Genomic DNA, 13,829 nt, shown 5'->3' on the forward strand with positions numbered 1-13,829 from the left:
TACTAAATTATAGTTTACTTTATATATCATATTTGATGTATTATTATAAGGTATATATATATCGATCTAAATACATTTTAGGTCACGAGAAACTGCCACGTGATCTCGTTGAGGATGTCACTTCTGCACCTACAATATTCGACATCTTAGCTCACGAGAAACTGCCACGTGGTCCGGTTGAGGATGTCACTTTTTCACCTACAATATTCGACGTGTAGGTCTAATTTTTGTCACATTTATAATTATTCTAAAAATATTTATTTTCTAAAAAAGAATAATAAAAAGCACCATCTTGAAGTCAAAAAAGCACTTAACCAAATCGTGCTGATTATTATTATTTTTTTTTTTCTTCCAATTTCTATTTAAAGATAAATTATATAATTATGGTTAGATGGGGATTTTATTTTGTTTTGGTTCTTAGTGCACAAAGGCATGCCATTTCTAGTACATCATGTTTGACTACATCCACACCAAATATTCTATTTCTTCCGCTTAATAATTAGTCTCCTTCATCGTTAACCCGAATAAGACATCAATAAATGTCTTGACAAATCGATGGTTCGATTTTTTACATCTACAATTTGTTGAGCTGGAAAAACATATAGAAGTTAAAAATATCAGTGAATTTCGAGATCTGTGTCTATTTAGTCCTTTCCGTAACGGTAGATTTTGTCACTGAGTTTTGATGTTTTAATTTTTTTTTTTTTTTGGATATATTAGACGTAAAATTGAAAGGATAGAGATTGAATAAGCACAAATCTTAAAGTTCTGGGACTCGACATGTAATTTAACCAAAATATATTTGTAGGGGCGTACACGGGTTGAGTTGGGTTGGAGAAATCTTTTGAACCAACCGGAAATTTCGATTTGGTTGGGTTAGTGATTCGAACAACCATTATAAACTCAACCCTTTATTTTCGTGATGGGTTGGGTTGAGTTATCGGAGTTTTTTTTTTTAATTATTTAAAAAAATCATATTTATGTATCATGCATGTTAGATTAATAATTAAAATTTCATAAAACTGAAATATCAAACCTTCAGAAGTCACCTCATATCACTAATATTAGTTACAAACGTCAAATATTTTTAACTTAGTAATAGTCTTAAAAATAGAGTATCGTTGGGTTAGGTTGGGTTAGGTTGTAACTCCAGATTGATGGAGTTGACCTAACCAGAAAATTGTTAATCTGTAAATCGACCCAAATTTTTTGTTTTCCGAAAATTCAACCCAACATCTCAAACCGAAAAAAAAAAAACCCGACCCAACCCAACCTAACATTTATGATTTGAGTTGGGTAGTCCAGATTGGTCAGGGTTTCGAGTCATATGAACACCCCTATATATTGATATTGCCAACGAGAGAAAAGTGCATAACGTGACGATGACTCAATAATTTATACTCCAAAGCTTTCATTATTTGTATATTTTACACTAATTTGATTGCTCGATCATAATTTAATGGAATTTAAAATTAATGACATAATCATTTTTTTAAAAAATTATGAAGTTTGACTTTTTTTATATTTTTTCAACAATAATCCAAAAGTTTGACATTTAATTTGTCGTTAATATATTTTAGTGATATTGAAAAAGAATTGAAATAGATGTCTCATAAAGTAAATTACGTCAAGAATTTGTGCATCTTTTTTTTCACAATTAATTTAATTTTTTCTTAATACGTGTACAACGTGTTTAGGTCATCAAATCATCCAAACTCTTAGTTAATATAATAGAGCGTTGAATGATTTGTAACGATAACGGGTCAAACCATGTCTAACTGAACGAGGAAGAGCTCTTAATCTCGTCTTACATTACTTTACCACTGTTTGAAAGGCATGAATCTTCCATTCTCGGAACGATCAGCTGAAAATAGGGAATTGTAGTTTCACATCCACACCTCTACAGCTATCTTTCATCGGTCAACAAATTCCAGTAACTTCACCAGCTCGACATCAAAAAAGTCATTCTTCATGAAGACCGCCATGCCCGAGAACATCCCAAACTCAGAAGAGATCAGCTCGTACTCGTTCTAGTATCTACCCTTCAATCCCACAAGCTTCATACAGAGAATCATTTCTTCCTCGGGTATTCCCGATATACCCTAAATCATAATCCGACCTCGACGTATTCAAATGCTATGAATTTATAGGGAAATGGATTACGTCCACTCTTTCATGTACTTTTAAAACACACTTTATAAAATAGTCTTATGTTTGGTAGGTTTGGGACACGTGTCCCAATTAACAACTAGAATCAATTTGACCTAATAGCATATTAAATGTAAATTAAACTAAGTTTGGTATCTTGTTTTAAAATGTGCCACGTGTTTCAAATAAAATATAATTAATAATTTTCAATAATTAATCCCCTTTAGACCAAAAATAAATAAATAAATAAAAGAAATTAGGTCCAATAATTACCAAATTAAATGGGTATTTTTTAAAATAAAAAATATTATTTTTATTGGTTTTAGTCAAATCAATAAAATTAATTCAAAGATACCCTAATTGGACTAATTTCTTTTGATCATTCAAAGATTCCTATATAAAGAATAATTTTAAATTATGAAATAATTATTGTATTTATTTAAATAAATAAATATTAAAAAAAAATATAATATTTATTTCAATTCTAAATATAATAAATATTTTTTTAATAATTAATGCAAATTTATGAATTTTTTAAAATATAATAAAAAAAAAAAAGATTAAATGGTATAAAAATTATTATACGAAGTAGAAAGACGATAAAACACGATATAGTAAAGGGACCGACATAAACGTCTTTATTTTATTCGAATTAATATTAATATATATTTAATTTATTTTTCTCATGGAACCATACAATATGAATGAGAGAGGCAAATAGAGACGTGGAGAATGAGATTATTAGAATAAACCCGAGAATCATATTCCTTTAGGATCATGCCAATCAATTTGCGTTGGAATTTTTTTTATTAATTATTATTATTTTATTAGGGTGACCTAACCAATATTTTTTTTTTTTGTATTCTTTTTTATTTTATTAAATTTGAATATTTTTTCTTATAATTAAAAAAATTATTTTTAAATTTTATTTTAACGAGAATAATATGAAATAATGGACTCAATTAAACCCAATTATAAGATAATAAAAACAAAATTTTAATTAAAAATTACAAAATATATTTGAAATATATATATATAATAATGAACACGAGAATTTAGTTTTAGAGGAACTCGTGAACCAACCAAATTCTTACGAGCTGGGTTGGTTGATTGGATTATCGAGTTTTTTGAACACATAGATTCGTGTCAACTTTCATTGCGACTTACGGGTATACAATTTTCAAATCTTAGTTGTTGTCGATTCTGGTAATTTTGAGACGTTTTTTTAAATATTTTTATTATTATTTAATTACGTTATTGGAAGTTATTCAAAATTGTGTTAAATATATCTGATATGAGGTCTCACTTTTCATATTAAGAAAATAATTTGAAAAAATAAAAAATAAATAAATAAATATGGGTATTAATTTCTACTACTTTCTTAATTATTAAAAATAAAATAAAAAAAGGGAAAATAACTGAACGTTGAAAAGGGCAGTAAATGTCATTAAAGATGTTGTTAAAGACAGATGCATGAGTCAGCGATGAAAACTAGGTAACCTTTTTCGATGCACTTCATTTTTTCTCTTCCGATTTTGCCCTTTTCATTTTTATTAAAATATTTAAACAAATTTATTATTTTTTTAAAAATTCTTAAATTCTCAAAGATAGATAAAGTATTTTAAAATTTTAAGAACCAAATAATTAATTTAACAGAAACAACGTTAAAGTATATCTACGATTTTAATTTAATTCACTGTAAATTCATGCATAACGTTACTTTGACCCAATTTATTAAATTTTTAACTTTTACCTTGAAAAACAAAATTAATATTTTTATATTTATATTTTTTTTTTTAAAATTTAGGGTGTTTCATTTAAGTTTCAAAAGATAAAATATTAATTTCATCTAAAGAAAAAATAAAAAGAAAAATAAAATAAAATAAAATAAAATTTGAAAATTGAAGACCGCCCCAATATAAGGGTCAAAAACCATTATTGCCTCCTCACTAAAAACAAAAATTAATATTTTAAAAATGGGTAATTTTTAAATTTTAATTTTTTTTTTTGGAAGATATATATATATATATATGGATAAGTGCAAATTTTTATTTTTATTTTTATTTATTTTGTGAAAATAAGAAGTGAAATTCAAAATTAATAATAATAATAATAATAATTCTGAAATTAAAAACGCATCTCGAGAGGTGTCTTTATCCTCTTCTGCTTCTGCAGTTAATGGACAAGAATTGCTCTAACTGGATAAACCCGAGTGTGTGGGAGAGAAAATTTAAAATTTAAAAATAATAATAATAACAAATTATATATATATATATATTTTAAAAAAATACTCTAAAAAATAAATATTTACAATTTTACATCTCAATTTTCGTCTAAAATTTTATAATAGGACCCATAGTTTCGGTATATATATATATATATATATAATTTTTTTTAATTTTTTTTTAAAAATACTCTAAAAAGATAACTATTTACAATTTTAGATCTCAATTTTCGTCTAATATTTTATAATAGGACCCATAGTTTCGGTATATATATATATATATATATAATTTTTTTTAATTTTTTTTTAAAAATACTCTAAAAAGATAACTATTTACAATTTTAGATCTCAATTTTCGTCTAACATTTTACAGGAGGACCCATGGTTCCGATATATATATATAATTTAAAAATACTGTGAAAAGTAAATATTTATAATTTTAGATGTCAATTTTGGTCTAAGGGACCCATGGTTTATGTATATTTACAAATTTTTTTAAATTTTTTTTAAAAAAACATTAAAAAAAATAATTATTGAAAATGTGGGTCCCACTAGACACGTGATTTATACACCTTGTTGCACCACTAATATATATAAGTACCCACTGGGGTTCATGTTCTTCACCATTCTAAGAAAATCTCCCATTGTTCATTACAAATTAACCTTCCTTGTTCTTTTTCTTCTTTTTTTCTGCAACTCTTTGAAGCTCGTGTCGGTGGCGCAGTTTTACAGTGTGTCAGTGCTTTCAACGTCCTGTGACTTCGCCGCAGCGGAGAATAAAACATTTAATTTAACAACATTTTGAGTAATTACGGTTTCGAACCGCTCACGTCCTCATTTTCCTTGCTCGCTCTCTGTTTTTAATGGCTACCAACCACCACCATCAACCACTCAACATCTCAGCTCCGCCGGGTGGTGGCGGAGCCAACGGCGGGTATGATGACGACGGCCGCCCTAAGCGAACGGGTGAGTGGTGGCGGAATTGGGATTTTGGTAAAACTGGGATTTGAGGTTGAGATTTTTAATGTCTTTTTTTTTTGTTTTGTTTTGGGTATATAGGGACGGTTTGGACGGCGAGTGCTCATATTATCACGGCGGTTATTGGGTCGGGGGTTTTGTCGTTGGCTTGGGCGACGGCGCAGCTCGGTTGGGTGGCTGGACCTATAGCGATGTTGCTGTTTTCGTTTGTGACTTATTATACTTCCACTCTTCTTGCTGCTTGTTACCGCTCCGGCGACTCTGTCAACGGCAAGAGGAACTATACTTACATGGACGCCGTCCGGAACAACCTCGGTAAGAACAGCCACCGTCTCCGCGGCGGAGCTACCAAATTTTCAGGGGAAAAAAAAGGCTAATCTTCTGTGTTTGGGTTAATTTTTTTGAAATTTTTTTATGTTTCTCAGGTGGGTTTAAGGTGAAGTTATGTGGGTTGGTTCAGTATGTGAATCTGTTTGGAGTAGCCATTGGATACACCATAGCTTCATCCATAAGCATGATGTGAGTATCAAATTGTGGAGTTTGGGAGGGTTTTTTTGTTGAATTTTTGTTTGAATTTTTTGGTTTGGGTTTGAACAGGGCAATCAAGAGATCGAACTGCTTCCATAAAAGTGGTGGGAAGAATCCTTGCCATATGAACAGCAATCCTTATATGATTTCGTTTGGAATTGTGGAGATTTTTCTGTCACAAATTCCAGATTTTGATCAGTTATGGTGGCTCTCCATTGTAGCAGCTGTTATGTCTTTTACTTACTCCATTATTGGACTCATTCTTGGAATCATTCAAGTTGCAGGTCACTTATTTCTTCTTCTTCTTCTTGTTCTTGTTGTTGTTCTTCTTCTTCTCTGAAGATTTAACAATGGTTTCTTTTCAGATAATGGAAGACTCAAGGGCTCTCTTACAGGAGTTAGCATTGGCACTGTTACTGAATCCCAAAAGATATGGAGGAGCTTCCAAGCTCTTGGGGACATAGCTTTTGCCTACTCTTTCTCCATTATCCTCATTGAAATTCAGGTAAAAGAAGATTTTGATACCCCGAGTGGGAGATTTGAACCTGTGATCTCTAAGAAGGGCACGTTTAATAACGTGTCCTAGTTTCAGTTTCCTGTTTGTGTTTCTCGTTCCAAGGAATGGTTGCCTAGGAAACGAGCGATAAACAACAGGAAACAATCGAGACGAATCTCGAGAAACAAGAAACGTTATCAACTGGTCTTTAGGTACTAATTTTGATGGTTTATGAGTTCTAAATTTGGCGTTTTGTTTGTAAATAGGACACAATCAAAGCTCCTCCATCAGAAGCCAAGACAATGAAGAAGGCTACTCTTCTTAGTGTAATAGTGACATCAGTTTTCTACATCCTGTGTGGGTGTATGGGTTATGCAGCCTTTGGAGACTTTGCTCCTGGCAATCTCCTCACTGGTTTCGGCTTCTACAACCCGTTTTGGCTTCTCGACATAGCGAACGTAGCCATTGTTGTCCATCTTGTCGGTGCGTATCAAGTTTTTTGCCAACCGCTCTTTGCTTTCATCGAGAAATTCGCGTCAAACCGATTCCCAGATAGTCAATTCATCAACGAAGACATCAGTATCCCAATCCCAGGCTTTCGCTCCTTGAAACTCAACCTCTTCAGGTTAGTTTGGAGGACAATCTTCGTGATCATCACCACTATCATCTCGATGCTCCTCCCGTTCTTCAACGACATCGTCGGACTTCTCGGAGCCTTGGGATTTTGGCCTCTCACTGTCTACTTCCCTGTTGAAATGTACATTGCACAAATGAAGATCCCAAAATGGAGCACAAGATGGGTCAGCCTCCAAATTCTCAGCTTGGCTTGCCTCATAATCACCATTGCAGCAGCATCTGGATCTGTAGCTGGAGTTATTCAAGATTCCAAGTCAATTAAGCCTTTTCAAACCATCTACTAATTCAATTCAAAATTTACCTTCGTCATTAAATTATTACTACGCTGCTGAACAAGAACGACCACAAAACAACACCCATAAATGCAATCCCTACTGCACTTCTCTCTTATAGCTTCAGTAACTTTTGTAATGGTTAAATTTCTCTCTTTTTTTTTTAACTGTTGAGTAAGTAGTAAAGTAAGGACCCCATGAAGGAGAGTCTGTAAATGGTGAATCCAACAGATTCACACGTTTCAATCCGAAGACTGTAACTTTTCCTATTTCCTTAAGGAAATTAGAGTATTCACATGGAAAGTTTCATCTATTTGAAATTTATTACTTTCCCCACCTTTTTTTTACCTTTTAATCCCTTCATTCTATTCTTTAATGGAAGAAAGTATTGGGTATATCAGTCAAATTATAAGATTAGATGTATGATTCTAAAGTAAAGAAGTTAAAGAAAGTAATTTACACTAAATGAAATCTCCTTCAATAGAGGAAAAGTTCTCCTTTTTTTCAATCTCTTCTATACCCTATTCCATCAATGTCCATTGGAACTAAAAAAATGCACAATAATAATCATTTCATGGAAGATATGGAAGTACTTTATGGGCACCATTGGAAGTGCGCATGGGAAATTCTATGCATCCATTTTATGGGGAACTTAGTACCTTTTAAGGGCACCATTGAAAGTGCACATTTGCCCCATTTTGCATTGCTCAAATGGGAAAATGTTCTTGTGGACCATCCAATCCTTGCAAATGGAACCCATACGATTCAGTTGACTAAAATAGTGGATGAGATTATGTGAGATCTCACCTCGGTTAGAGAGGAGAATGGAACATTTCTTATAAGGGTGTGGAAACCTCTCCCTAACAGACGCGTTTTAAAAATCGTGAGACTGACGACGATACATAACGGGTCAAAGCGGACAATATCTGCTAGCAGTGGGTTTGAGTTGCTACGAAATGGTATCAAAGCCAGACACGGAGTGGTGTGTCAGCGAGGACGCTGTGCCCTCAAAGTGGTGGATTGTGAGATCTCACATCAATTGGAGAGAGAAACGAAGCATTATAAGGGTGTGGAAACCTCACACTAGCAAACACGTTATAAAAACCGTGAGACTGACGACGATACGTAACGGGTCAAAGCGGACAATATCTGCTAACAGTGGGTTTGGGCTGCTACGAAATGGTATCAAAGCCAGACACGGAGTGGTGTGTCAGCGAGGATGTTGTGCCCTCAAAGGGGTGGATTGTGAGATCTCACATCAATTGGAGAGAGAAATGAAGCATTCTTTATAAGGGTGTGGAAACCTCGCACTAGCAGACATGTTATAAAAATCGTGAGACTAACGACGATACGTAACGGGTCAAAAAGCGGACAATATCTGCTAGCAGTGGGTTTGGTCTGTTACAAAATGGTATCAAAGCCAGACACCCGAGGACGTTGTGCCCCCAAGGGGATGGATTGTGAGATCTCACATCAATTGGAGAGAGAAACGAAGCATTGTTTATAAGGGTGTGGAAACCTCACACTAGCAGACACGTTATAAAAATCGTGAGACTGACGACGATATGTAACGGGTCAAAGCGGACAATATCTGCTAGCAATGGGTTTGGTCTGTTACAAAATGGTATCAAAGCCAAACACCCGAGGACGCTGTGCCCCCAAGGGGGTGGATTGTGAGATCTCACATCAATTGGAGAGAGAAACGAAGCATTGTTTATAAGGGTGTGGAAACCTCACACTAGCAGACACATTATAAAAACTGTGAGACTGACGATGATACATAACGGGTCAAAGCGAACAATATTGCTAGCAGTGGGTTTGGGCGGCTACGAAATGGTATCAAAGCCAGACATCCGAGGACGCTGTGCCCCCAAGGGGGTGGATTGTGAGATCTCACATCAATCGGAGAGAGAAATGAAGCATTCTTTATAAGGGTGTGGAAACCTCACACTAGCAGACACGTTATAAAAACCATGAGACTAACGGCAATACGTAACGGGTTAAAACAGACAATATCTGCTAGCAATGGGTTTGGGTTGTTACAGATCAAAATATATACATATATATAATTACAAATGCCAAATTTAAAGAAGATCTTAGATAATTAATGAGCAAAAACAAGACATTAGGGGTAAAAGTAAAATTTTTCCTGAGCAAGTAGACATACATTTATGCTAACAGTTTGATTGTATAGTGATGAGAACTGAGAAACAACTTAGGAACAATTCAATTGAAAAAAGCAAGTCCTACATAATATTCCAAGCGGAAAAAGCTCTTGCTGTCTTTGCCAAGAGAAGGAAGGAAGGAAAGAAAGAAAAGGCTCTTGCTCGTGACTCTTTTTTGTTTGTTTCTTTGATATTTTGTTTTCCTTCCCAACTTTTTTGACTTTTATGGTTACATGATTGCTACCACTCTTAGAATAGCGACCACAAACTTTTTGTGACATGTTTCCAACATTGTTTATACTGCGGTATGTTTCATAGGTTTTGAGGCAAGTTTTTGAGAGTTCATATTTAATTCATGGATGTTTACGTGTTAAAATTCCGACATAAACTATGGAATTTTATTATTTTCTTATAGTTTGTTTGGATCATGAATATTATATGATGGGTTATCTGAAAGTTACAAATCTTGGACTTAAAACGTTTAGGAGAGAAAGTGATCTAAGATAAGGAAATCAACTACAAGGAGAGTAAGATTCGGATTACCTTGTTGATCTAATATCTCAGGGCAAGAACATTGTTTGAGATTCGAACCACTCCACAAGCAAGATCGATCATGTCTAGCTTGAATGATTCTTGTTGATCAAATATCTCAAACACTTGTTTGAGATTCGAATCACTCCACAAGCAAAATTGATCATGTCGAGCTTGAATGATTCTACATGCAACCTAAACTACATAGAATTGCAAAGAAACTTAGTCATTGGCTAAAGAAGAGCACAAATGCTTCTTTGACTACATTTTCCAAGTTTGCTTACAAATACAACATACATGGCTTATATAGCCTCAAAATGAAACTATTAAAGGCATTCCAAGAGTTGTAACATTCATACTTTATGGCCATAATTAGCCATTATGTAAATGTAACCGAAATTAAATAAAAAGTCTTAAAATACAATAACTCTAAATTACTTAACCCACCCAAAATTTATAACAATCAAACACTTCATTCTTCTTCAATGTGGCATGAATTGAAACATGTTTTGATAATTTTGACAACCTTTTCTTCACAGTATAGTATATTGTATGATTGATGTCTTTTGGTTCATATCACTTCCTACGGTAATTCAGTAGGCAGTGTCAAAAAAGTTGATACCGATAATTATTGGAAAATATTGGGGAAGGACTTTTGTGGCAGACTTTTAAATGATTTGTCTAACCTTCCTTGGGCTATGCTAAACTACAAGATAAGCTGTTTTTGCCTCCCAAACAGCTTGTGTGAGGATATAAATCGTTTATGAACCAGATTTTTGGTGGGATTTCTGTGTTGGTTCAAAGAAAGCTCATTTGTTGAGCTGGAAAATGCTCTGTACTTGCAAGGAGTGTGAGGGGATGGGGTTCAGTGATTTAAAATCTTCTAATCAAGCTATGTTTCCCAAACAAAACTGAAGGATCAACAAAAACCCTTATAACCCATCTTCTACCTAGAGAAGTGTTGTGAGATCCCACGTTGGTTGAAGAGGAGAACGAATCATTTCTTATAAGGGTGTGGAAACCTGATATGAACCAAGAGACATCAATCATACAATATACTTCAATGTACAGTTGAAATTATCAAAAGATATTTCAATTCATGCCACATTGAAGAAGAATGAAGTTCCATGTTATAAATTTTGGGTAGATTACAATATAGAGTAATTTAGAGTTATTGTATTTCATTAATATATTTTAAGACTTTTTATTTACTTTACAATTACATAATGGTTAATTATGGTCATAAAGTATGAAGGTTGCAACTCTTGGAATGCCTTTAATAGTTTCATTTTGAGGCTATATAAAGCCATGTATATTGTATTTGTAAGTAGACTTGGAAAATATAGTAAAAGGAGCCTTTGTGCTTTCTTTAGCCAATGGCTAAGTTTCTTTGCAATTCTATGTAGTTTAGGTTGCATGTAGAATCATTCAAGCTCGGCATGATCAATCTTGCTTATGGAGTGATTCAAATCTCAAACAAGTGTTCTTGCGTTGAGATATTTGATCAACACGAATCATTCAAGCTAGACATGGTCGATCTTACTTGTGGAGTGATTCGAATCTCAAACAATGTTCTTGCCTTGAGATATTCGATCAACAAGGCAATCCGAATCTTACTCCCCTTGTAGTGATTCCTTAACTTATTATAAGGGTGTGGAAATCTCTCCCTAGAAAAAGCGTTTTAAAACCTTGAGGGAAAACCTATAAAGATCAATATCTGCTAGCGGTGGGATTCGGCTGTTACAAATGGTATCAAAACCAGACACCAAGCGGTGAGCAAGGAGGACGCTGGCCCCCAAGGGGGTGGATTGTGAGATCCCATATTGGTTGGAGATGAGAACGAATCATTCCTTATAAGGGCGTGGAAACCTCTCCCTAGCAGAGTCATTTTAAAACCTTGAGGGGAAGTCCAGAGAGAACAATATCTACTAGCGTTGGGCTTGGGCTTGGGCTGTTACAAGTATATTGTGGGGTCGAGATCTTTTTCTAATAAGCTATCGTTGGAAAGTTGGAAATGGGAGGTATATTGACATTGTCAATGATTCGTGGATTGACAGAACAGGTTCCTGTAAACCAATGGGAAAAACTCACTAAAGAAAAAAAAGTTGCTGCAACTTTTGGATGATAGAAACAACAGGAACAAGTCACTTTGTCGCTCAATATTTGATTCCCCACAATCAGAAAGGGTGGCCAGAAAGATGAAGTTATTCAGAGCCTTGACAACAAGGGTGTCCTCTCGATCAAAAGAACTAACCACCTTGCACGTTTTCAGATGATATTCCAAGACTTAAAGGCTCAGTATCTCTATGTGCAGGAAAAAGCAGGAAGATGTAGGATCGCACAACAACACACACTCGATCTAGATGAACACAAAGAACAGGATAGAGAAAATGCAAGGAGAACTCTGTCTAAAGGATTTATATTGATGACTTCAAGTATGTACCGTGAGAGAGAATATAGAGAATACACAAAGTACATTTTCAAAGCTATAGATAAACACAAAGAACAGAAAATGCAGGGAGAAATCTGGCATGAACATCTACTATATATAGCTATTTACCATATATACATTTACCGGATATAGATATAACTTCACCGGATATAACTGGATATAGCTTTACCACCGGATGTAACCATTGACGAAGCTATAAATAAGATAGCAGGCTCTCTAACCTAGGCTTCCTAACCTAACAGTAGCAACTCGAAACGAATTTGGTTCGCATTCCTCCCACAATCATACAATTTGTTTGTTTGTGGGGATCTTGGAGTGCTAAAGACTATCAGAATCGGTTTCAAGCTAATTCAAGCATTTTCAATTTGGAATTACCACAACAAGATTAATTCAATTGGTTTCCCTCCAGTTTTTCATCATTTGTTCCTAGTTATTGATAAATCTTCGACAAATTCAATTAGAAGCTGAGATTCTTACCTGAAGTCAGTTTCGAGAGAGATCCCACCGAGTCTGTTCGTAGGTCTCCTCCGCCAGAAAACGTCTGGAAGCTCAATATGGATGCTTCTTGGAACGTTTCGCTCGATCGTGGTTCATTACTCCGCTGGTTCATCGATCTGCGCTGCCTCAAAAGAGCTCAAGAAAGCTTGGTCGATTCATGCTCTTGAAGCTGCTGTGATTCTTGAGAGGTTATCCTCCATTGTTGATAATTTCAACGCTCACACGATACCTATTGTGATTGAATCGGATTCCTCAAAGATCATTAATCTCCTGAATGAGGTTGAGGTTGATTTAACTGAGACAAAAAGAAAAAGAAAAAACCTCATCAATGAGATCTCAGCGTCGGTCGTGTATTTGTGCAGGGATTGCCAGTTGGAGACTCCGTTGCGGTGGTCGGTTACCAGTTCGAGGTCGATTCCGCCGTTCTGAACTTCTGTTTCGCCGTCGCCACCATCGTTCTCGTCCTACCAGTGATACCGAGCGGGCCGGGTTTGGGCTATTTTATTGGGCCCAAAAGACCATGGGCTTTAAGAGAAAGTGGGCTGAAGTAGAGGCCTAGATGTCGCGTGGGCTTGATTTTGGGCTTTTTTGTTTAACCCATTTGAAGCATAGAGATAATGGGCCTTAGAGTTGTTGGGCTGGATGTAGCTAAGATTTTGTCTCCTTGTGGGATTTTATTTACATTTATTAAAACATCTAAATTTCATAAAATTTATGGGTAACTAAAATTTCGAGTAAACTTTAGGACGGAGAAAAATGGCAAATGTCCTACGAGCGCGGCTTGAACTAATTGGAAGTAACCAATTAGATTTACGATGAAACCTAGAAATCGATCACACAAGTAATTAAGTAGTTCCCCATATAAAATTAATGACCCTCGAGATACAGTAATACGAAGAAG

General features: G+C 34.6%; 2 protein-coding genes and 1 long non-coding RNA gene across 3 annotated transcripts; 2 read left to right on the forward strand and 1 right to left on the reverse strand.

The window, feature by feature from the left end:
- Positions 1-5,037: 5,037 nt before the first annotated feature.
- On the forward strand, positions 5,038-7,612 carry LOC111797244 (amino acid permease 3-like). Its single transcript, XM_023680201.1, has 6 exons — positions 5,038-5,338; positions 5,432-5,665; positions 5,776-5,869; positions 5,948-6,162; positions 6,244-6,383; positions 6,641-7,612. The coding sequence occupies exons 1-6, from the start codon at positions 5,236-5,238 to the stop codon at positions 7,292-7,294; spliced, it is 1,440 nt and encodes a 479-aa protein (XP_023535969.1). The 5' UTR covers positions 5,038-5,235; the 3' UTR covers positions 7,295-7,612.
- Positions 7,613-10,132: 2,520 nt separating this feature from the next.
- On the reverse strand, positions 10,133-13,341 carry LOC111797247. Its single transcript, XR_002815504.1, has 3 exons — positions 13,250-13,341; positions 12,908-13,157; positions 10,133-10,173 (listed from the first exon to the last, which is right to left on the reverse strand). It is a non-coding gene; the product is annotated as an uncharacterized LOC111797247 (long non-coding RNA).
- Positions 12,971-13,497, forward strand: LOC111797246. The gene is made up of 2 exons (XM_023680202.1): positions 12,971-13,207; positions 13,291-13,497. Exons 1-2 carry the CDS (start codon positions 12,989-12,991, stop codon positions 13,477-13,479), a joined length of 408 nt encoding a protein of 135 aa, XP_023535970.1. The 5' UTR covers positions 12,971-12,988; the 3' UTR covers positions 13,480-13,497.
- Positions 13,498-13,829: the final 332 nt, after the last annotated feature.

Source organism: Cucurbita pepo, chromosome LG06 (assembly GCF_002806865.2).
Source record: "Cucurbita pepo subsp. pepo cultivar mu-cu-16 chromosome LG06, ASM280686v2, whole genome shotgun sequence".
Classification (NCBI taxonomy): domain Eukaryota; kingdom Viridiplantae; phylum Streptophyta; class Magnoliopsida; order Cucurbitales; family Cucurbitaceae; genus Cucurbita; species Cucurbita pepo.